General features: G+C 47.8%; 1 protein-coding gene across 4 annotated transcripts in view; it reads right to left on the bottom strand.

The window, feature by feature from the left end:
• Positions 1-5,853: 5,853 nt before the first annotated feature.
• The window catches only part of CBFA2T2 (CBFA2/RUNX1 partner transcriptional co-repressor 2), a 161,763-nt gene continuing 145,694 nt past the window's right edge, over positions 5,854-21,922 (bottom strand). For 2 of the 4 annotated variants that reach the window (XM_032350947.1, XM_032350949.1), the window contains exons 9-11: positions 19,388-19,456; positions 15,968-16,158; positions 5,854-10,677 (exon numbers count right to left, since the gene is read on the bottom strand). In XM_032350947.1, the coding sequence (XP_032206838.1) occupies positions 10,378-10,677; positions 15,968-16,158; positions 19,388-19,456 (560 nt within the window). In that variant the 3' untranslated portion in view covers positions 5,854-10,377. Of the gene's footprint in view, positions 10,678-15,967; positions 16,159-19,387; positions 19,457-21,657; positions 21,727-21,922 lie in introns of all 4 variants that reach the window. The other 2 variants (XM_032350950.1, XM_032350948.1) reach the window with 2 other exon arrangements.

A 21,922-nucleotide genomic window follows, 5' to 3' on the forward strand; every position in this document is an offset into this window, starting at 1 on the left:
TTGAGTATTTGTTCCCTTGCTTGCCTCACTGTGCCACCCACCACCCTATCCCTATCTACCACCCAGCCCTACTGCCCGCTGCCCTACCGCCCTAGCACCTGCCGGCTGCGCACCGCCCACTGCCCTACCTACCACCCAGCCTACCACAGAGTTGCAAAGTTAAGGGCTTTTTTTCTTTTCCTGGAATGTAAGGGATTGGAAGTGAGCCAGGAGGCCAGGCTGGAGGGAATTTGCATGACGTGTGCAGGTAATGGGGAGCCATGAAGCTGTCCGGTGAGCGCTGGGGGTGGGGGTGGACTACAGACCTGGTGGCCAGAGCTACAGCGAGGGTTAGGGTTTAAGTGAAGTTTCCAGTGGGGCTGTGAGGCCAAAGAGGAGGCAGCCAGGCCTCTACATTGTCTTCACTCAACTCTACCCTCATCTCCATCTTTTGGTCACCCTAACCCCCATCTTGTGGCCACCATCACTTCTGGCCTAGGAGACTGCGGCAGCCTCTTCATTGGTCTCTAGTCCACACCCCGCCCCCCACATTCCATTCCCCATAGGGAACAGACAAAGGGCTTTCAAAACACAGTCATGGGGACCACAGGGGTCTGCTAAAACCCTTCACCTGGGTGGCTCAGTGGGTTGAGCCTCTGCCTTCAGCTCAGGTCATGATCTTGGGGTCCTGGGATCGAGCCCCGCATTGGACTGTCTGCTCAGTGGCGAGCCTGCTTCCCCATTTCTCTCTGCCTGCCTTTCTGCCTACTTGTGATCTCTTGTCAGGTAAATAAATAAAATCTTTAAAAAATAAATAAATAAAACCCTTCAATGGCACCACACTGCCTTTAAAAGGCATCAAGATAAGTCTGAGTTCTTGAATTGGCATTCAAGGCCCTTAGCAATCAGCCCCACTTCCAGTATGTGCAGCCTCCTCATCCTAAAACACACACCAGCTGAGCTGGGCTATGGGCAGCCTCAGTCACTCCCTCTTGACCTTCCTCATGCCTCCCACCCCCCACCACCCCAGTCCACTGCAGAATGCCTCCTTAGAGCCTTTGAAGATTTTATTTTTTTTGACAGATCACAAGTAGGCAGAGAGGCAGGCAGAGAGAGAGAGGGGCGGGGAGAGGAGAAAGCAGGCTCCCTGCTGAGCAGAGAGCCTGACTCGGGGCTCGATCCCAAGACCCTGAGATCACGACCTGAGCCAAAGGCAGAGGCTTCAACCCACTGAGCCACCCAGGCGCCCCCCTCCTTAGCCTTTAAATAGCAGCTCCAAGCCATCGCGTCTAGGTCACCTTCCCAGGCCTTGCCCTCCATGCCCTACTTTTGGTGGCTCTTCAGCTCATTTCAGGAGCCATTGGGCACCTGCTTTATGGCAGGTGCTGGGGATGGTGAAATGTCCTGAGCTGGTAACAGCACCCAGGTCAAGGGCAGAGTATGGATGCTGAAAGAGCTCATAGGTCCTGCCTATAGGCTGGCAGCTGCCAGCCCCCACTCTCTTACCCACTCCCTGCACCTGCCTTTTCACTTCCTTCCCACCTGTGCCAGTGACTCACCTGCACACATTTAAACCTGTTCTGGGGACTGGCCCAGTGCCAGGCCAGGTGCACACCATCTAAATGGCTGCCATTGCGCTCTAATTCTTGAAGGGCAACACAGACACAAAATCCCCTTAACACAGCTTCTGATGGGTCAAAACAAAGGGACAGAATTAGGTGGGCCTTCACCAAGTTATTCTCTCTCTATATATACACTTAAAAAAAAAAAAAATTCTGTGTCACCAGCAGCAGGGAGGGGCAGAGGGAGAGGGAGAAGCAGACTCACTGCCGAGCAGGGAACCCAACGCGGGACTCGATTCCAAGACCTTGAGATCATGACCTGATCCAAAGGCAGACCCTAAACTGAGCCACTCAGGCGCCCCTATATATACTTTCTTAAAGCCCTCCACCCAACATGGGGCTTGATCTCATAACCCCGTGAACAAGAGTCACAGGTCTACCAAGTGAGCCAGCCAGGTGCCCTGGGAACTTAATTCTCAAAACAAATATGAATGTAAGACACCATGGTCCAGGCAAGATAGGAGACCAAAGATGAATCTGCAAGGAAATCACATATTGGCAGAGGGAGAAGCAGGTCATTTACAAAGGCTTCCTGAGCACCAGGCCTTGTGTTGGGACAACTCCCATATGATCAAATTTCACCTCACAACAACCCAATGGAGTAGGCATTATTAGCACCCCCAATTTACAGATGAAGAAACAAGCTCAGCAAGCAAGTACCTTGCTCCAAGTCACAAAGCTGCATCAACTCCCTGGCACCAGTAGCTGCTTGCTGTCAAGCATGAACAATGCTGAGGGAAATCTCGGGCGTCCTCTAGCAATGGAAGCCAAACCTGGGGCTGCGGGATGGTGGCTGGGGCAGCAAGAAAGAGCCATGGTAGAAGGTAGGCGGCGGTGGGGCCGAGTCCTTTTCATTTCTGGAAGTCCCCAGGATGGACCCAGATGTTAGCTGAACTCAGGGGGCAGAAAGGCAGCACTGGAAAAGGTTGGTGCAAAGGGGAAAGGGAAAGTTGCTGGGGTGTGCAGCCTGGATAGGAATCTGGCTTGTGGGCTGGACGCACCAGAGGGCGCAAGTCTGGCTCCTTCCACAAGAGGGCGCCCGACACAAGGCAATGAAGCTTTCCTGGGGAATTGGGGGAGGGGTGGGTGGGTGGTTGTGGGTTCCCCCAACCTTCTAGGGAGGGACAGCTGAGGAGGGCGTACACCCAACTCAAGACCCTGAAATTTCAACAGTAAGAAACAAGCAGAGACAGTCAAGATTTCAGATCGAGGGCTTTCGAAGCGTTTGCTCATTTTGAGACTATACTATGGTCATCCCAGGCCAATTATTGTACCTTTATACTGAGAAACAAGTCAGTAGGCTCCTTGTTTCCATATTTGGTAAAATTTGAAAGGGCTCTTCACTTCAACCTACCTTCCAGAAGGAACAACTCTTCCCTATTTTCCACCTCCCTGTCTATGCATCACTCGTTTTCAGATGCAGTCTGCTATGCTGGTCAGCAGTGCACAGAGCAGAATTCAATTTTCCAATCTGCCTGGTTAGTCTCTGTTTGCTTACCCTTTTCCAGGACCATCTTTAGAGGTTTCACAGTTACACTGTGTACCTGATATTAGCATCAATCAATCTAAATCAATTGTTCCCTGTTTCTGCTGGCTCTTGCTCATAGTGGCTCATTTCCTTGGATCTTTAGTTAATTTGGGGGGACACTTTATAATTTATCAATATTTTTGAAGTTTTGATTTTTCTCTATAAGATTTGCATTTTTGTTTCTGTCAGACACCAGGAGATACTGCACGCAAGCCTAGAGTCATCTTAATTCCTCAGCCCCAGGAGAAGGCAGGTGTGAGGAGAGTCTCCAGATTCTTGTTCTTCAGAGGGGCAGGGTTTTCTGCTCAGTCCCCTTTGCGCACAGATTTTACCCTGCTTGCCTTTTCACTGAAGCCAAAGCCAGTGACCTGGTTTCATGGAAAGGTCCCAGATTTGCTTTTCTATTTTGTAGAGGCTTACGCTGCCCCCAAATCACGGTAAATCCCTCACACTCCAACTTCTTGAAATTTCTCCTGGATCCCAGGCAGCACGGTTTCCTCCTTTGTGTTCAACCACCTCTGTCGTGTTGGTTTACTGTACCCTAATTTTTTCCTGGCCTTTGGGGATTTCCTATACTTTCTCATCTGTGACTTCAGCAATGCAGTTAAAAGTACCTTCATTAGAATTTATCTAGCATTTTTTTTTTTTTTACAGTAATGGCAAATATTTTGGCCTGAGATTTCTGTGACAAGTATTTTATAATACACACACACACACACACACACACACGATTTTATTTACTTCACAGAGACAGCTAGAAAGGGAACACAAGCAGGGGGAGGGAGAGAGTAAGCAGCAGGCCTCCCGCTGAGCAGGGATCCCAGGACTTTGGGATCATGACCTGAGTGGAAGACAGACTCTTAGCTACTGAGCCACCCAGGTGCCCCAATTTAATACTGTATTATCGCTTGAGTCCCCAGTATCTTCTTTTCAGAGCTAAGGCAGACTGGATTGCTGACTTGTCTACCAAATGGCTGACGGTCACAGGGCTGAGATCCTGCTATTATTCTAGGTGGTGGATTGCGGCGCTGGGCAGCTGCCAAGAGGCCGGCAGTTGGCACCATCTGCATGGAAGATCATACAGCAAAGCCCCACCTTGCCTTCTGGGGCCGTGGCCACATCCCAACCCTCCCTCCCTTCCCTGAGATCACCCCCTTGCATTCTGGAAGGCTGTGAAGCTGGTGGTGCCAAGAAGTCTCTAGGGTAAGGCTGCTTAGAAGTAGGTCTAGAGCCAGGGCACCTGGGTGGCTCAGTTGGTGAAGAGTTTTTTGTTTTTTAAGATTTTATTTATCTGACAGAGATCACAAGTAGGCAGAGAGGCAGGCAGAGAGAGAGGAGGACACAGGCTCCCCGCCAAGCAGAGAGCCCCATGCAAGGCTCGATCCCAGGATCCCACGATCACAACCTGAGAAGGCAGAGGCCTTAACCCACTGAGCAACCCAGGCACCCAAAGGCGTCTGACTCTTGATTTTGGCTCAGGTCATGGTCTCAGGGTTGTGAATGGAGGCCTGTGTTGGCCTCCATACTCAGTCAGCATGGAGTCCTCTTGTCCCTCTCCCTCTGCTCCTCCCCAACTCACTCTATGTAAGTAAAATCTTAAAAAAGTAGGTCTAGGGCAAAGGCCAGAGATGGGTGTTCAGGTGACAGGAGTGAGGATGGGGCCAGGGCCTTGGGAAATGAGTCCTCAGGTCACTGACCAAGAAACTGGACTGAAAGACTAGGACTCCATACATACAGGCGTACCTGGGTGTGCCCACAGGAGTCTGGGTCACGTCACAGCCGGTTAGGACCACCTCAGAGCCATGTTCGGTACTACACAGGGTCTGCTGGAGTCCCCGCAAGCTGGTGGGTGCTCAGGGAAAGCAGTTAGAACACATGCTCCACGGATCCAAGAAATGTTCAATTCTAGAACTCCCACCTTGGAAAATTATCCCCAAGATAGACATTCATTTCAGTATGTTGGACAGGGAAAACTTGAAAGCAATCCAACTGCCTGACCGGAGGTGAAGAGTTAAAATTAAAGCCTCAATTAAACCATACAACCACTAAGTAAGTAAACGTGCAGGCCACAGTGAACTCATGTGCCTTAACATCCGTGTAAAAGAACAGGAATGAATAATCCCAAGTCCAGGTATGTTAAAAATTTCTAAGAAAATACGTTAAGGGACGCCTGGGTGGCTCAGTTGGTTGAGACGACTGCCTTCGGCCTAGGTCATGATCCCGGAGTCCCGGGATTGAGTCCCACATTGGGCTCCCAGCTCCATGGGGAGTCTGCTTCTCCCTCTGACCTTCTCCTCGTTCATGCTCTCTCTCAAATAAATAAAAATCCTAAAAAAAAAAAAAAAAGAAAAAAAAAAGAAGAAAAAGAAAATACGTTAAGAGCTACTAGAAAGTATCTACAAGTCCACTACCCTATTTGCACTTTCTGTAGTTTATTTTCTGTATTGGAAGATCACTTAACAGTGAAGAGAAGAAGTAGGAGTGTCTGGAAGCTGCTGCTGCCCTTGACCACAGGCACAGAGGGCTCCCGCTGGCTTCCCAGAGGCCTAGCAGCTGGAACCAGCTCCTCAGCAGTACCTCCAGCTTCCACTCGCCTGGGTGCTCTTTAGGCCGCGGCACAAACTCCTGGAGGTACCACCCCAAAAGGAGGAAGCAGGCCGGTGCAGTGATACCCCGTGTGCAGGCCCCCTTCCCTCCCCACCCCGGTGCAGCCCGAGTCAGAAAAGGAATATAGCCTTTTTATTGACTACTTTTAAGTAGAACAAACTAAATACATATTTAACAGTTTTGGTTCATTTATACAGTACATTAAATAAGTTATGCACAGAGTTAAGTAACAAAAATTCCTATCTGAGTGAAACGACAAAGCACAGAGAAACCAGACTACCGCATCCTGTGGGTGCTTTCACATTCATCATCCCCCCTTAAAACCATGCTCGGAGGCATAGTTTTCTATTTATTTACATTACTGGCTTTCTTTTATGGATGGAGCTTTTGTAGCTTCATCAGGAACTTGGAAAGCCGTGAAAGTGGACGGAAGGCTGCTGAGCCAAAGAGCACTTTCAATCATTCACCTAATGCTTATTGCTGCTTCTCTCCGCCAACTCCAATGGAGGGACGGGGCTGCCTCTGCCAGCCGCCAGCCACACACGCCCTATTTGGTATAAGCATCAATGAGTGTACACTGGGCAGCTGTGGGCCGGACCAGATGGGATCTCGAGGGCAAGTGCCATTTCTGGGAACGTGAGGGCAAGGGGGATGCAGGGTCCACCCTCAGGCCTCCTAACCTCCTCCCGGCTCGCGATGGAAAAGGTCACCTGCACCATCATCTTTGGAAATGAGCATGTCGACGCACATGGGCAGAGGCAGGTCATCAATCAATGTTTTGGTTTCACAAGAACTAGACACTCAGAGCTGGAAGGACCCCATTCAGCAGCTCACCCAGCCCCCCACCCCCACCCTACACAAGCCGGCCCTCTGGTCCATGCTGGAACAGTCCAGGTCCCTCTGGCTTTTCTTACATTTGGTTCAAACATGCCACCACCCAGTTCTCTGCAAATAACTTAAAAAAACCCCAAAAACCAAAAACCGAAAACCAAACCAAACCCCCACCCCCCCCAGATCTAAGTTGGCTTGGTCTACTGACCTGGTTCTGACACCAGTTCTGAAGGCGGCTTTGAAGATGTATTCTATTTTCAGTGATTTATTCAATCTGTAATCCCTTCTACAGTTTCCAGGACAAATAGCTACCTGGTCATTATTTATACTTTCATTCTGAAGAACTCACTACTGAGTAATTCCAATAGTGCTGCTGAACCTTCATTTTCACTTGCTTCGACTACCAGAACAAGGTCGACACCCTCTGCAAGCAGATGGCAGCCCTAGGGATCAATCTGACTTTGGAACAAGGCCACACGGAGTACAGTGTAGATTTTCTGTCTAGAGGCTGAAGCAGCACATGCTGACACCAGGAAGCAAGGAGCTCCTGGTGGACGAACAGACCCAGACTGGGCAAAGGATGTCCGCACTGCAGCCAGCACGGCATGACCTGCGCTGGGTAGATGCGTCTGGTTTCCAGACTCAGATCTACTAAGATATGTAGGACTCAGCACTGTCCAAGATTCATGGGCTCCGTGACCTCAGGGTCACAGGACTGTACCTGAGCACAGCTGCTGGATGTCCACCCCCGGAGCTACAAGCACCCTCCAAAGTGCAAGTCCCACGTACACAACTCATAGGATGGGCTGCCTATTCCTGAGCGGGTGTAATTAACCAACTTCTTCCAGAGTCCATTTTCACCACTGAACAGAGTCAGGCGTGATGCCGGTGGTGGGGACCCAAAGGAGGACGGAGGGTATGAAGTTCCAGACCTCAAGTATCCCTCAGAACATTTAAAGATGGCTCCCAGTTTGGCCACCTCAACCTTCTCTGGTTTCTGCAACCATTCCTTGCACACAGAGGACAGTCAAGTCCCATCACTCCTCAGTGTCCCTCAGTGGGCAGTGCTGAGCACTGGCCTCGATCTGCAGATGTGCTCTGATGGGTGGGTAGGCACGTGTCACATTGCTTTTCATTTTTACAGTAATATAAAAGAGCCTGGGGCTGCCCTGACGAGACCTTCAGTCTTGATCTTCTTGGTCTTTTGCCTCCCCACCCCCACAAATATTACCTATCAAAGCTGGTCCTCTAAGCAGCCTGATTATATCAAGACATTTGAAGTCTAACGACATGGAAGTGCGAAGCCTGAACCTGTACTCCGAACGTGGGAGCTGGGATGAACAGTGCAAACCAAGTGGGAAGCTAGACTCACTGCCACCCCTTCAACCCTCTCCCTGCTCCGCGCCGAGACAGTGCCCCTCCTTTTCCCAATCAGAGAACAGGAAAACTTCAGAGAGGAGGAAGAACGGGATTCCTTACATCTATAGAAATGCCCTAACAACCTACATGTGAAAGTGACCAAAAATTAATAGCAAGAAGTCTGAGAACTGCACTACAGTGTGGGCTACTGCCTAGCTATTCAGCTTGGCCTCTGGGCAGCGCATGAGCAAAGGAGTCCAGAATAGCACCACAGGAACCCTGCGACCTAGCGGTCATTACAGCCGCAGCCCCCGACGGTCAGCTAGGAGCTGCACACCGAAGTGAAACCCTGGCTAGAGACACTGACACTGAGCCCTCATGAAGAGGCTATTGGTTTTGGCTCTTTATTCCATCCAGGAAAAATGTGAGCTAGCCCAGGTAGTCGTGTGGCCACGGACGATGTAAAGGACCTGCCCAGGTGTGCATCTTGCCATTGAAGAGAGAGAACTGGGGGGAGATCCAGCGGGCGCCACGAGATGACCTCCTGCTCTGATTTACAGGCTCCGTCACCTTCTCATGGGACATCCCAGGTTTTAATGGAAAGAAATGCAGATAAGTCCTGCCTGGGGTCCTCATTTCATTCCTGTCGGAAGTCAGGAGGCCCCACCCATTGCTGCAGTTTAAGGAATTCCACAATAAAGTAACATCATTCATTCTCTGGGTATAGCTTACTTTATGCAATAGAAATCCAGGTATTTTAAAGGTGCCTTGCGTGAGTTTCTCTGTAAGACAGAAAATCCTTAGGTAAATTAAATTAGGGACTTAAAAGTTCTCACAGTAAGCTATAGGTGTATGTGAGGACAACGCTACTATGCCGATCCCTTTTCCTTGATAGACGGAGACGTTTGATTTCACCCTGGTCAGCACACAGAAGGGAGCCACCTAAAGCCAGGCTTCATGGGCCAGCCGGAGTAGGGCCAACCAACTCACCCCAACTGATTCCTTGGGGCAAGAGGGTGCTGGAGGCCTGGATGTGAACAGAGAGAGCATCAGGGTCACTGGGCTGCCAATAAAATGCAAATGGCAGGGAAAAATATGTGTGGCGGTTCCTAGTATTTTAGGAGGGGTACAGGTGGTAAACATCTGGGAAACTCCCTGATGATGGGAAGAAAAATTGGTGAGCCTCTCTCAAAATGGCTGTCACCTTTCACAGAACTTTTCTTAGCTCAAAGAGGGAAGTTATCAAATAGATAACTGAGATTGTATGCCTGATAATAAGTTGACGTAATATGCATTATGGATGAGGTTTGAAAAATTCTTTCAGGTCCAGGAAGGCTGCTGAGATGTGACCAGGCCTTGACTGCTGAGGCAAGCCCTAGCCACAACAAATCATATCCTATGGGACAACCATAGCTTCAAAGGGGCCACCCACAGACCATGAGAAGAAAATCCACACAGTGATCTGGACACGCATGGCCTCAGATAAAGGGACACAGAACAAGACGACTGCGCAAACAGCCAAGCGGTGACAAAGGGTTCTGCATTTCCAACAGATCATCCATTCAATGATTTGACGATACTAGTTTGGCCAACATGCTCAGAGAGAACAGACTATCCACAACGGAGTCTCATTCTCCCGCAGACCAATCCATGCGCTGGAAACTATTTTCTGCATAAGCAAAATCAAGTGAGAGAGGAAACAAACAGGTCCCAAACTAAAGTAGCAAGCCAGGTCGGAAAATCTTGTCCAAAATGATCTGTGATGCTTGAAGGAAGTTTTATTTGTTTTTCATTATTATGGGTGCTTTTAGTGAAATGGTGACTTTTTTTCCTGTGATTTCTGATCATCTTAACAAGTCTGAACAGCAGGGTCGAGGAGAGAGTCCTGAGTGCTGCTTTTGCTGGCCCAAGTCCTAGTGGGGCTCATCAGTGGCATCTGCTGAGGGTGGAGGCGGGGCTAAAGGAGCTACCCCGACAGAGGGGATCTCCTCCACTGCCTGCTGTCAGCCTCCAGGCCTCTGCTGCAGGGTGGTGGGCAGGGAGGCAGTGCATGGGGCGAGCTGCCTCCAGCCTGGTGGGGCACATTTGACAGTCTCTGCTGCCTCAAGAGGCAAGCAAGGGAGCTGGTGGTCTACGCTGAAAAGGGGCCGGCCATGCCAGTTTCAGCTGGGACAGGAACCAACCCGGAAGCCCAGGAAGGAGGCAGCAGCTCTGGCCAGCTGCCCGTGTGCAGAGAGAACGGCACGCTAGCTTCCCCGAGGACGCAGACAGGAAACTGGGGTTAAGTGTCTGGAGAGGCCGTGGAGCAGTGTCTGCTGGGCTTGCACTCTTCCTGCCTCCACTTTGCTTTTTGCTGATGACCCGACAGCTAATTGCACTGGTTCAAACGGCCAGGCCCCCTGTGCCATGTTCTGCTGTGCCGTGAGGTCATCAGAGGGAGGAAGTCTGGGCTCAGAGTCCGTTGGTGTCGATGGCTGTCACAGAGGCGGGCGATGAGGAGCGGGAGGTGGTGGCCGAGGTCTTGTCCAGAGCCGGGCTGGGCACGCTGCAGTCGGCGGACCGGGCTGACGAGCCCCTCCCTCCAGGAAGCAGTGGCCGGCCCTGGCTGTGGGGACTCTGGCCGTGCAGGTTCTGGCCACAGAGGCGGTGGTGCCGCTCCCAGTCCTTGTGCTGGCAGAAAGAGCCGCAGTAGCGTGCGATGTTGCAGCCGCTGCAGGTCTCACTGGCTTTGCGGCCACAGTTCCAGCAGTTCTGCAAGACACAGGCAAGGGTTAGTTGCTTGGATCTTGTGTGGGGAGAGCGTGGCATTTGGAACTACATACACCTGGGCTTGTCCTACTTCAACTGCTCTTTGCTGACGCGTGGCAGACACACACACTTCTCTGAATTTCCTTCGTCAGTAAAAAGAGGCGAACTGCCCGCCATGGGTTGGCAGGACGGCAAGACGAAGGGTGCCAGGGAAGGGTGGCGGTAGGTCTCCCCTCCTGCCAAAGGCAACTACTCGTTGTTCTGACTCCTATTTAACCCTCAGTGACCAAATAAACTCTGTCCCAGGGTTCCTGACACAACACATGCACACGTGTGTGTGATCACGTTTTCTCTCTTGATTTCAACAGAGGAATGATCTCGACTGCTTCCACCGACAACACCGAGCCTTTACAAAGGTCACCCGTCAGGGCACAGGGGTGCAGGCAGTTGTGCAACTTCTGTACCCGTTCTCCTTTCAGTCCCGTCTCATCACAGGTGGACTGGGGGTCAGAGGACCGCTCCAGGCTTGTGTAAGGGAGCCCCCCAGCACTCAGAACTCCGTGCCCTGGAAGTTCTGCTGCTACTCTCTGCACTCGCCAAGGAAGGGGTAGGTACTGCTGGGCTTTAGCAGAAACTTGGGGGGCCAGTGGGTGAGGCAGGGAGAGCATGGAAAGGAAAAGCACTGACTGTGACAGAAGGTGGGCGCCAGTGAGACTTGGGTGAGCAGGGAGGAGCAGTCCTGTGAAAGCGGCAGCAGGCCGGTTGTGAACAGACAGCCCTGCGCTTCCCCCAGTCAACCAGGGCAGCAGCATGAAGGAGGCTGCCACTCGGCGCAGCTCCCAGCACCTGCCCCCTGTTAGTCTCTAGGCTCCCGAGGACTCCACGAGAGCCTGCCCCTGAGGTCCCCAGGAGCCAGTCAGTAGAGAAAAAGCCTCTGGTACTGGCCAAATGACTACCAGGAAGAGACGGGGTTTCCTGAGGTGTCAGGAAGGACCGGAGCACCAGCTGGCCTCCCGTCCCCCCCACAGCATCTCCAGAATGGTAGAAGCCCATCAGAAGCCTGGCCCGACCACTCCATAATCCCCTCAGGGAAGAAAGACACTGTCCCTGATGAAATCTGGAAACTTGCTCAAGTATAAAACAAGAGACAGGTGCTTGGGGCCATCTAGCCCACCTTTTGCAGATGGGATACTGAGAGCCAGCAGGCAGAGATGTAGTTAATGCTGTAAAAATGACGGTTATGCAAAGCCGGGCAGCTGAACCCCCTGACTCTACTCCACTCAAGGTACACGTTCAGCTCTGAAGAGTTTACAAAGGATCACAGACTCTCTTCCAACACAACAGAGTTCTCAGGAAATATAGCCTAGGGACTGTCCAAACTTGCCCAGCACCAACACCAGTGGACCAGAATATAGAGCAGACAACTTTCCCAGGATGCATTTATGGATCCTCAAGCAAACTACACTCCAGAGAATGTCATACCTTTCAGTCTGACAGGCTGAATCCAAATGGTGCTTTGGCAGAACATTGTGGGGAAGAAATCAGGGGGTTACTGCCTACATGCGGCCGCCATGGAAACACAGGCCAATGTGTCACCCTGTGGTCAGCCCCAGCTCAATGGGAGAGCCTCCGCTCCCTCTGACCAAGCCTGCAAGAGCATCTCAAACCAGGACAGAGTAGTAAACCACGAGTGCTCTCACCTTGGCTGCCATTATATATTTGTAATTATTATTTTTGCTGTTGTCTTTTTTTCCCGACAGCCATGAGGTTTTTGCCAAGATACAAGGCAAAAGGTGTATTATTGTTGTGGTCATGCTTCAGACCAGCACTTTGCAAGGCTGGAACAACACATATGGTCGAACAGTCCTCTGTAGCTAGCAGGAGAAGGTTATAAACCTTCTGAGTTTTACTGGCTAGGAAAGTCAGGATGGGGATTCTAGAATTTCCTCTGTTAAGCACAGATCATCAGTCCCTGCCATTATTACAGGGTCCCCTGCTATCTCGAAGTGGAACCTTCCTTTTTTTTTTTTAAAGATTTTATTTATTCCTTTGACAGAGACAGATCAGAAGTAGGCAGAGAGGAAGGCAGAGAGAGGAGGAAGCAGGCTCCCTGCCAAGCAGAGAGCCCGATGCGGGACTCGATCCCAGGACCCTGAGATCATGACCTGAGCTGAAGGCAGAGGCTTTAAACCACTGAGCCACCCAGGCGCCCCGGAAGTGGAACCTTCCTATGAAACCTTTCATAAGCTGAAATGGTGTGAAGTGGAGAAACAATTAGCATTAATTTATATGGAAAAATTTTGAGCGTTCCCAGACCCAAAAAATAACTTCTCTTAGGCTTTTCCTTAAGACACATTTTGCTAATGGGTGCATAAAATAAATTGAGATAGAACACAGATGCTCACAGACCCAGTTCAAAGCTCTCACAGCCGGCTGTGGAGAGTGGAGTTCCGGGGAATGAGCTTGGTGGGGCCAGTCTTGCTGATCAGGGCATGTGCTGGGCTCTCTGCATAACGAATGCTGAACGCTATTTTTGTTTTTTGCCTTTTCTCATTATGAAAAGCCTCTTCAGATTTCTTTCAGGAAGTGAGAATAGGTACTAACATAGGCCTCTTGTAAAAGCAAAGGCATAATGTGAACTTTCAAAAAGTGAGGGATGGGGCGCTTGGGTGGCTCAGTTGGTTGAGCAGTTCCCAGGATCATGATGCCGGGATCCTGGGATTGAGTCCCGCATCAGGCTCCCTACTCCCGGGAAGTCTGTTTCTCCCTCTCCCTGCCATTCTGCCTATCTGTGCTGTCAAATAAATTAATAAAATCTTAAAAAAAAAAAAAGTGAGGGATACCTGTACTCTGTAAGTGTGCCTTGGGGATTACCTATATCAAAATGGCCTGGGACTTGTCAAAACCCCTGGGACCCTTCCCAGGGCCCCTTGACCTTACTGCGAAGCTGGCCCAAAGGAGCAATGACTCTCCATCTTATAATCAACTGCTAGCCCATTAGGCTGGCAAGGAAATCCAGGCTTAGAGCATCAGGTGCCCCGCGGCAGACATGAGGGGACCCCTCACTCCATCCCTCTGCCTGAGGCACTACAGGGGAGACTCGTGGAGTCTGGCCTCAGAAGAGGCCACTGTTTGGTAAGAGCAGGAGATGCCCCAGCTTATATACATATGGTTTTACACCGTTAACAAAATCCTTTGTCTACACAGTACAATGCCATTTAAAAACACTTCCACAACTACAATCTCGATCTCATTATATTTTGTAAAAACAGTGAGACCAGCAGGACAGGGGCTGCTACACACTCGCTATACAGTGAAGGAAACAGGAGTCCATAGGGAATGCTGCCAGTGTGGGGGGAAGCGGGACTAGAACTTAGGGCTCCTAACCTCCCGTTCTAGGCTCCGTCCGTTATACCCCACCACTTCTCAGAAGAAGCCCCAGAAATGGCCTGCTGGACTTCATACAGTATTTTTCCGGATGAAAATAAAGCGAATTCGTCCTTTCTGGCCCAATGCAAACTAACCCACAGCTTCTATCCCGCTCCCATTGTGGAAAGTGTTTGCTGGGATGGGTGCCGGTGTGTGCCTCACTGGCAGGTCACTTTGTGCACTGTTTAAAATGACAGGACCGGGCGCCTGGGTGGCTCAGTGGGTTAAGCCGCTGCCTTCGGCTCAGGTCATGATCTCAGGGTCCTCGGATCGAGTCCCGCATTGGGCTCTCTGCTCAGCGGGGAGCCTGCTTCCTCCTCTCTCTCTCTCTCTCTGCCTACTTGTGATCTCTCTCTGTCAAATAAATAAATAAAATCTTTAATAAATAAATAAATAAATAAAATGACAGGACCTTCACAGAACAATGCTATAAATGGAGAGCTGGGATTTAAACTGCACAGTCTAGATCCAGAACTCATGCTTTTAGCCAAAACGTTCCCCTCCTTTTTTGGAGGCAGATGCAGTTGAAGATAAACAGATATAAAAACAGGTAAATATGAATGGATACTGATGTAGATGCGGATGGCTACAGACAGACAATTAAATACGAACAACAGAAACACAGAGGTCAGTGCTCAAAAACAAGAGGGTCAATGGAACTATTTCCCCACAATTCAGAGCCTTGTTGGGGTGCTACAATGAGGAACTTTCCCATATCCTCTTCACCAGGCATGTTCCTCTTCACCTGCCAGGCCTGGCACTACTATACCACAGGGTGTCATTTACACAAAGTGAGACAGCAACATTTCTGCTGTTTAAACAGAACCAACAAAAAACCCCAAGTTCTTTATGTCTTAACTGGTACATGGATCTGCCTCCTTTCAGAAATAGGCTTGTTTCAGGACATAAAGTTTATCTCAAAGCTGGAAAATAACGGAAAGGAAAATTACAGTAAAACTTTTTTATATTCCAAAGGACGGTTAACGATGTTGTCATCTGCTTTTTTCTTTTCAGTTTTACTTTCGTCCTCACTGGTACAAGTGTCCTGCGTAGAAACAAACTGTGTGCTGGGCCCTGGGTCTTGGAGAGGTGGGCATGTCTGCCTGATCTGTCAGTTCAATCCCTCAAAGACCTATAAACAGACCAAATGCTATAGGGCCCTGCATCTCCTTACCCCTACCCTGGCTTCAGCACTAGGGGATTCCATCAGTGAAATTCCTTAAGCCACAGTTTCCTCTTTGTAAAGTTGGAACCCAACAATACCTACCTCACAGGATCACTGTGAAGATCAAAGAGGCAACATGCACTTAACTCTGTGTTTCCTGCTCATGGAGAGCCCACTAGTCAAAGGTGGTCATCATAATTATGTAAACCCACAAACTCTGTCCTTAGGGTGAGTTTTCAAAATTGAAACTGACACAATGAGCTGCTTTATATAAGGATATTAACAACTAAGAAACAAAATTCTTCTGGTACTTGATAGATAAAATGATTATCTCGTTCAAGAGCTGCCCTTGGGACGCCTGGGTGGCTCAGTTGGTTAAGCAGCTGCCTTTGGCTCAGGTTATGATCCCAGTGTCCTGGGATCGAGTCCCACATCGGGCTCCTTGCTCGGCAGGGAGCCTTGCTTCTCCCTCTGCCTCTGCCTCTGCCTGTCATTCTGTCTGCCTGTGCTCGCTCTCTCCCTCTCTCTCTCTGATAAATAAATAAAATCTTTAAAAAAAAAAAAAAAGAGCTGCCCTTTTTGTCTTCCTGCCCTTAAGGAAACAGTGGGCTCGGTGACTGCAGCTGCCTCAGCCCTGGCCACCACCGCACCACCCTTCTTGCCCAATTCCCCGGCCCCCAGGGGTAACAGAACTCTGACCTCTGTTGACTCTTCCTGCTCATTTATGACGAGGAAGGCATCTTCCGCAGCCTGTCGTTTGACATCCGCTATGGTTTGCTCCATCCGAGCCCTCTCCGTTGCAATCACTTCAAAGGCTTTTTGCTCTGCCTCAGCAACGGCTTTCTGTACTTCTGACATGGCCTGAATTTTCACCTTATTCACAGCTTCTTCTAGAAGAAAGTGACAGTAAAATCAACTGGCCGAGAAATCTTTTCCCTCCCACTCCCTACCACTTGCAAGAAGGCACAGAGCTGAACAAGAGGACTTTTCCAAAAATACAGAAGGTTTAACATATGACATACACATTCACTTTTGTTCTTATACTCACTTGTCTGTTTATGTACTCATTTGTTGGGTGTGGAGATGGTGGGAGGCACTATGCTAAGGGCTGGGGATACCGAGGGGACTAGGACATCGTCCTTTTCACCTAACTGCTTGTGATCAAAGTACATAGGTGGCTTGGGATCCATAACAGATGTCAGTACAAGAGATAGAGTTCCAAGGAGAAAAGTGGTCAGCTCTACAAGTGGCAGGGAGATCAAGAAAATGCGTCTTGGTTGAGATGGTAGGTGGAAATGGTATCTGCAAAGTCCTGCAACCCATGCTAGGGACTTTGGCTTTTCTTCTAAAGAAAACATGAACTCCTGGAGGGTTCTATGTACAGAGGAAGGCCTGAAGGCAGAGACGGTCTGCAAGATGCTGGGGCAGTAGAAATCCAGCTGACAGAAGCGACTCTGAATTCAGGTAGGTCCAAGTGGCCCAGAGGAAAGGATGAGACAGGATGAGGCTGGCAGCACCTAAGGGTCTGGAGGTGAAGGTGAAGAGATAATGCTATGAAACGGAACAGGTAGGTACTAAGCAAAATGCCATGTAGACAAGTGAGAAGACTTAAGTGCCTCTGGGACATCCAGGTACAAATGGCCAGGAGGCAGTTAGGTATAGAAGACTGAACAACAGAGCAACATGGGGTACAGATTTGGGCATGCCAGGAGCCTGAGCTTCCAAAGCCTTGTCTACAACTGATATTACCCCACTTTGTTCCTGATCACTTCCTCCCATCATCACCATCCTGCTTGGTTTCTAAAGAATGGACACTCCAAATGGCATACACCATGTGTTGAGTCTCATCTCCAAGACCTAATGTGAGTGACCACCTTTTTGGGCCCACAAGACTAGAAAACCCGAAAACCTAAGTCTCCTTTATGGCTTGGTTCTTTCACATGGCCTAGGCTCAAAGAAGATCTAAATAATGTATTCTAGGATGCCATCCTACGTCTTTTCATCTTATCACTCCAGCCTTTAAGAAAAGCTGTTTTCACTCCGAAGGACAAGGATGCTGCTGAGCTGACTTGACAGTGAACTCCATGCTTCCTTTACTCTTGGTACCTACACAGGTTCACTGTGACCCACCACTGCTACCCTTCATAAGCCTCTTATTGTTTTCCAGAGAGGTGTCCTGATCAACATAGTAACTCCCTGACATATATCTTATCCTTTCAAATTAAGGGTCAATCAGCAAGAGTGACAGTTTGAATAACTACCTTGCTAAGTCACTGAAGGCTGCAGACAACACCACAGCAGAGGAAGGACTCAAATCCAGCCATTTCAACACCAAAGTTTGGCTCTTAACCATAGTTAACCAATGGTACCTCCCAAGCAGGAAATCACTAGTTATCAAGGAGATCTTATGCATGGTAGTATTTCTCTCTACCTTAACAACTGCTTTCTTCATTTCCTGTAATCCTATTCCACTTCTTGGTAATAAAGCTTTCCCCATTTCCAACTACAAAGATTTTCCCAAGCTGCTATAGTTTCCCAAATTATTATTTTTTTAAGGCTTATTTGAGAGAGACAGCGTGAAGAGGGAGAACGGCAGAGGGAGAGAATCTTCAAGCAGGCTCCCCACTGAGTTGTGTACTTGTCTCAGGGCTTGATCCCACAACCCATGAGATCATGACCTGAGCCAAAGGCAGAGGCTTTAACCCACTGAGCCACCCAGGCGCCCCTCCAAATTATTTTTAATGGTAAAATAATACTTTGTGGTGTCACCCTATAAATTCACACAGAATATACTAAAAATGGTTATCTTTATACATATTTTTGTTTTTTAAACAATCTGTGTGGCTAAGTCTGGATTATATGCTTTTGAGAGGAAGAATTCAAAGGCATGAAACAGGAAAGATTGTAAGAATTTGCATCTACTCTGGCTCAGTCAATAGGCTGTCAACTCTTGACCTTAGGGTTGTGAATTCAAGCCCCACACTAAAAATAAAATCCTGGAGCGCCTAGGTGGCTCAGGTCATGGTCCCAGGGTTCTGGGACTGAGCCCCATGTCAGGTTTCCAGCATAGTGGGGAGCCTGCTTCTCCCTCTACCCTCTGGCACATGCTCTCTCTCGTACCCTAATGAATGAATAAAATCTTTAATAAAAAGTAAAATAAAATCTTAAAAAGCTCTGCACATACTCAAGGTTGGTCATACCTAATACTTTCATATATAAACCACTAATGAATTATTCAGAGTCATTAGCAAGGTCCCCTAAAAACAGGTCAACAAATATACGTCAATAAAGACACTCGGGGCTAATTGATCAGGGCTGCTTTATCTTACATTTTCCTACACTGCCAGTCGAATAAACATTCTGCAGTATGCTTATTTGTATTTCTCATAATTTGTTCACACCTTTTGTCCGTTTGTTTTTAATGATGATCTTGATGCTCCCTAAAGAATCTTTATGAAGGACAAGCATTAACTTTTGCAGAAGTAAATTTTATCTTAAGGAAAAAACTATACTGGACTACAAAAAAAAGATCCTGGAAAAGGGAGTCTAGAAGGAAGAGAAGTCATGTCTGGACAAGGATAGAATTAGGAACGTGAGGTTAGTTTCACCCACTATCTTACCACAAGAGGCAGACCCACCCTCCTTTTAGTCTTCTAGAAAATGAGGCCCATGCAGAACAGTCTTGACAAATCTGGGAACAATGAGGGTGAAAGGAAGAGTGGAGACCTGTTTTAAGGCCCGAATGAACCAAATGTGATCGTGTGTGAACAGAATGTGTGTAGATTCGAGTGAAGATAACAGGCAGAAATGAACCGAGCTACATCCTCAGAAATAAGGCATATAAATAGGGAAGGAAAAGTTGGTTATTTAATGCCTAAGGATGACCCAGCAGAAGGGTATGCAAGGGACTTAAGTGGACTATAGGAAGTCATTCCTAACTCTTGACCTGCAAAGTGACATGAGACACAGTCTAGGTGTATGTGAAAGTTGGAAAGGGAAAGGCAGGAGCCTAGAGTTCTGAGGAGAAAGTTATGAGCCAACCACGTTTCCCCGGAACATGCACTCCAAGCTCACACAAATTAGTGAGTATGTGCGACCTAGCAGCAGACAAATACGTACCAGTTTTTTTCCAAAACTCCACAGGTACGTATCCTGTTCCTGGCCTACTGTTGAATTCTCGCTGCGAATCTACAGAAGGAATAAATAGAACAGGGTTAGAAGCGGTCTATAACCAACATGCTTTATTTTTATGGAAAATTTTAATGAAAAATTCACTAGGAGTTAAAACCTCTCTCTCGTCTCTTAGAAAGATTCAAAGATATATCTTCATTTAGTGCAACGAACATTCTGGTAAGGAATAAAATCAAGATTATACAAAGTACAGTTAATGTTTAGTTCTAAAACACACACACACGCGCACCTCAAAGAGTAACAGTATTTCAATTAAAAAAAGTGAGATTAAAAGTGATCTTCACTTTCTTCTTTTATCTGTATGCCCTTATTGTTTCCCTATAACCATGTATGTATTTTAAGATACTCCCCAAAATGTAAATACAGCTATTGACAGGTACTTAAGTGAACAGATGTGTGTGGGTATCCCTATCCAATTTAACCATCCCATCATGTACAGGTCTCCATCAACTGTTCTGAAGACATGTCAGAGAACGTAGCTTTTGCTTCTTAGCAACTCTGGATTTTTTTGGGCGGGGCAACTCTGAGCTTTACATGTGATTTAAGGAGGCTTCTTTTTTTTTAATTTTTTTTATTTTTTATTTTTATTTTTTTTTTAATGTTTTTTTTTTAAAAGATTTTATTTATTTATTTGACAGAGAGAGATCACAAGTAGGCAGAGAGGCAGGCAGAGAGAGAGAGAGAGAGGAGGAAGCAGGCTCCCTGCTGAGCAGAGAGCCCGATGCGGGACTCGATCCCAGGACCCTGAGATCATGACCTGAGCCGAAGGCAGCGGCTTAACCCACTGAGCCACCCAGGCGCCCAAGGAGACTTCTTTTAAAACTTCCTAAAATGCTTATAAACAAATAAAAAGCGAAGCAGTAAAGAAACTACTCTGATCTGGAACAGTGCATTTCAAATATACCCCAAAGAGGCACCCGAGGGTTGCTTGGAAGGGCGTAAGCGTGAAGGGTTTTACAGGCGCGCGCACACAAACACACACAAACTATGTTTATTGTGATTTTAAGATACAATACTTTGTAAGAAGTGGGTCTATTGAGTTTTTTTTTAATTAGTCAATCCCAATAGACTTCCTCATTTCCTTATGATTTACACTGAGGCTGATCTGAAAAGCAGATTTTATGCTCTCAATACTCACCATCCATGGAGCAAAGAGGAATCAGGGAACAGTCAGTATGGGAGGAGGGGGCAGCGTGGCATGAAATGTTTGCCAGCTTTATAAAATGGCTACTTCTGAGAATGCCTGGCAACTGGATTTAAACTGGTCTGGGAAAGGGAGGGAATCTCTCGTATTCCAGGAGCTATCAGCACAAAGAACCTACTTCTATATTCCCTGGAGAGCTAGGAGGGGAAAATGAGGCTTTTAAAAATCATGTAAAATACAAATAAAATTTTTATTTATTTATTTGACAGAGAGAGATCACAAGTAGGCAGAGGCAGGCAGAGAGAGGAGGAAGCAGGCTCCCCGCTGAGCAGAGCGCCCGATGCGGGGCATGATCCTAGGATCCTGAGATCATGACCTGAGCAGAAGGCAGAGGCTTTAACCCACTGAGCCACCCAGGCACCTCTAAAATTACCATTTTAAAGTGTGTAACTCATTGACATTTAGTACATACACAATATTGTACAACCATCCTCACCATCTAGTTCTCGGAACATTTTCATCAACCCAAGCAAGGACCCCATAGGTTTAAAATACTGATAATACTAATACTTTCTGTGACATTGGACTCTCTAGGAAGTGCTAGTACTGTCAATAAAAAGCAAAGAGAAGGGCTCTCTTCAACGAGGGTGAGGTTCCTGATTCACGGAGCCATTTGTCTAACACCTAGAGACTCAAGGATGAGACTCATGAAACAAATATAGGGAAAAATCTAGAATCAGAAGAATCAATGTGACAGAAGCTAAAGAGGGTAGTGGATCAATTTCAGTGGAATCTTAAGTAAGGAAAACCAGTGAGAAAAAAGGTTTGAGCATGTAGAGAAGCTACCATTGGTATTAAATGATAGAAGAAACACTTGTTTACTTGTGGGGATGTGGGGGAAGTCATGTCTGACCAACCAAGAAAAAACCACTTCGTTTCAGTTATCATATGCCTTGGTCGTATCTTTTGCATCTGCGCAGTCCCCAGTATTTTATTTCACTGACAGATGTAAAAGGTAAGAGGCATTTGACCCCAAAGGAATTTCTCCACTTACTCAGAACACAGCTGGAAACTAGAGACATTTTCATGGTACTTCCAGAAGCCAGAGTAACTGTTTTTATACCTTTAATCCAGAAAGGAACAGAAATTAGGATTTTTAGCTGGTTCAATAAGAAAAATAGAGTCTCAGAGGCTACTGTAATCAATGGCAAGACAGATAATGCAAAAAACTGGTTAGAAATGGGCTATGAATTGGTACAGTGGTTATATAGGAGAATGCTCTGGTTCTTAGGAGAAATAGAACGAAACATTTACAGATG

Source organism: Mustela erminea, chromosome 7, assembly GCF_009829155.1.
Source record: "Mustela erminea isolate mMusErm1 chromosome 7, mMusErm1.Pri, whole genome shotgun sequence".
NCBI classification, from domain to species: Eukaryota; Metazoa; Chordata; class Mammalia; order Carnivora; family Mustelidae; genus Mustela; species Mustela erminea.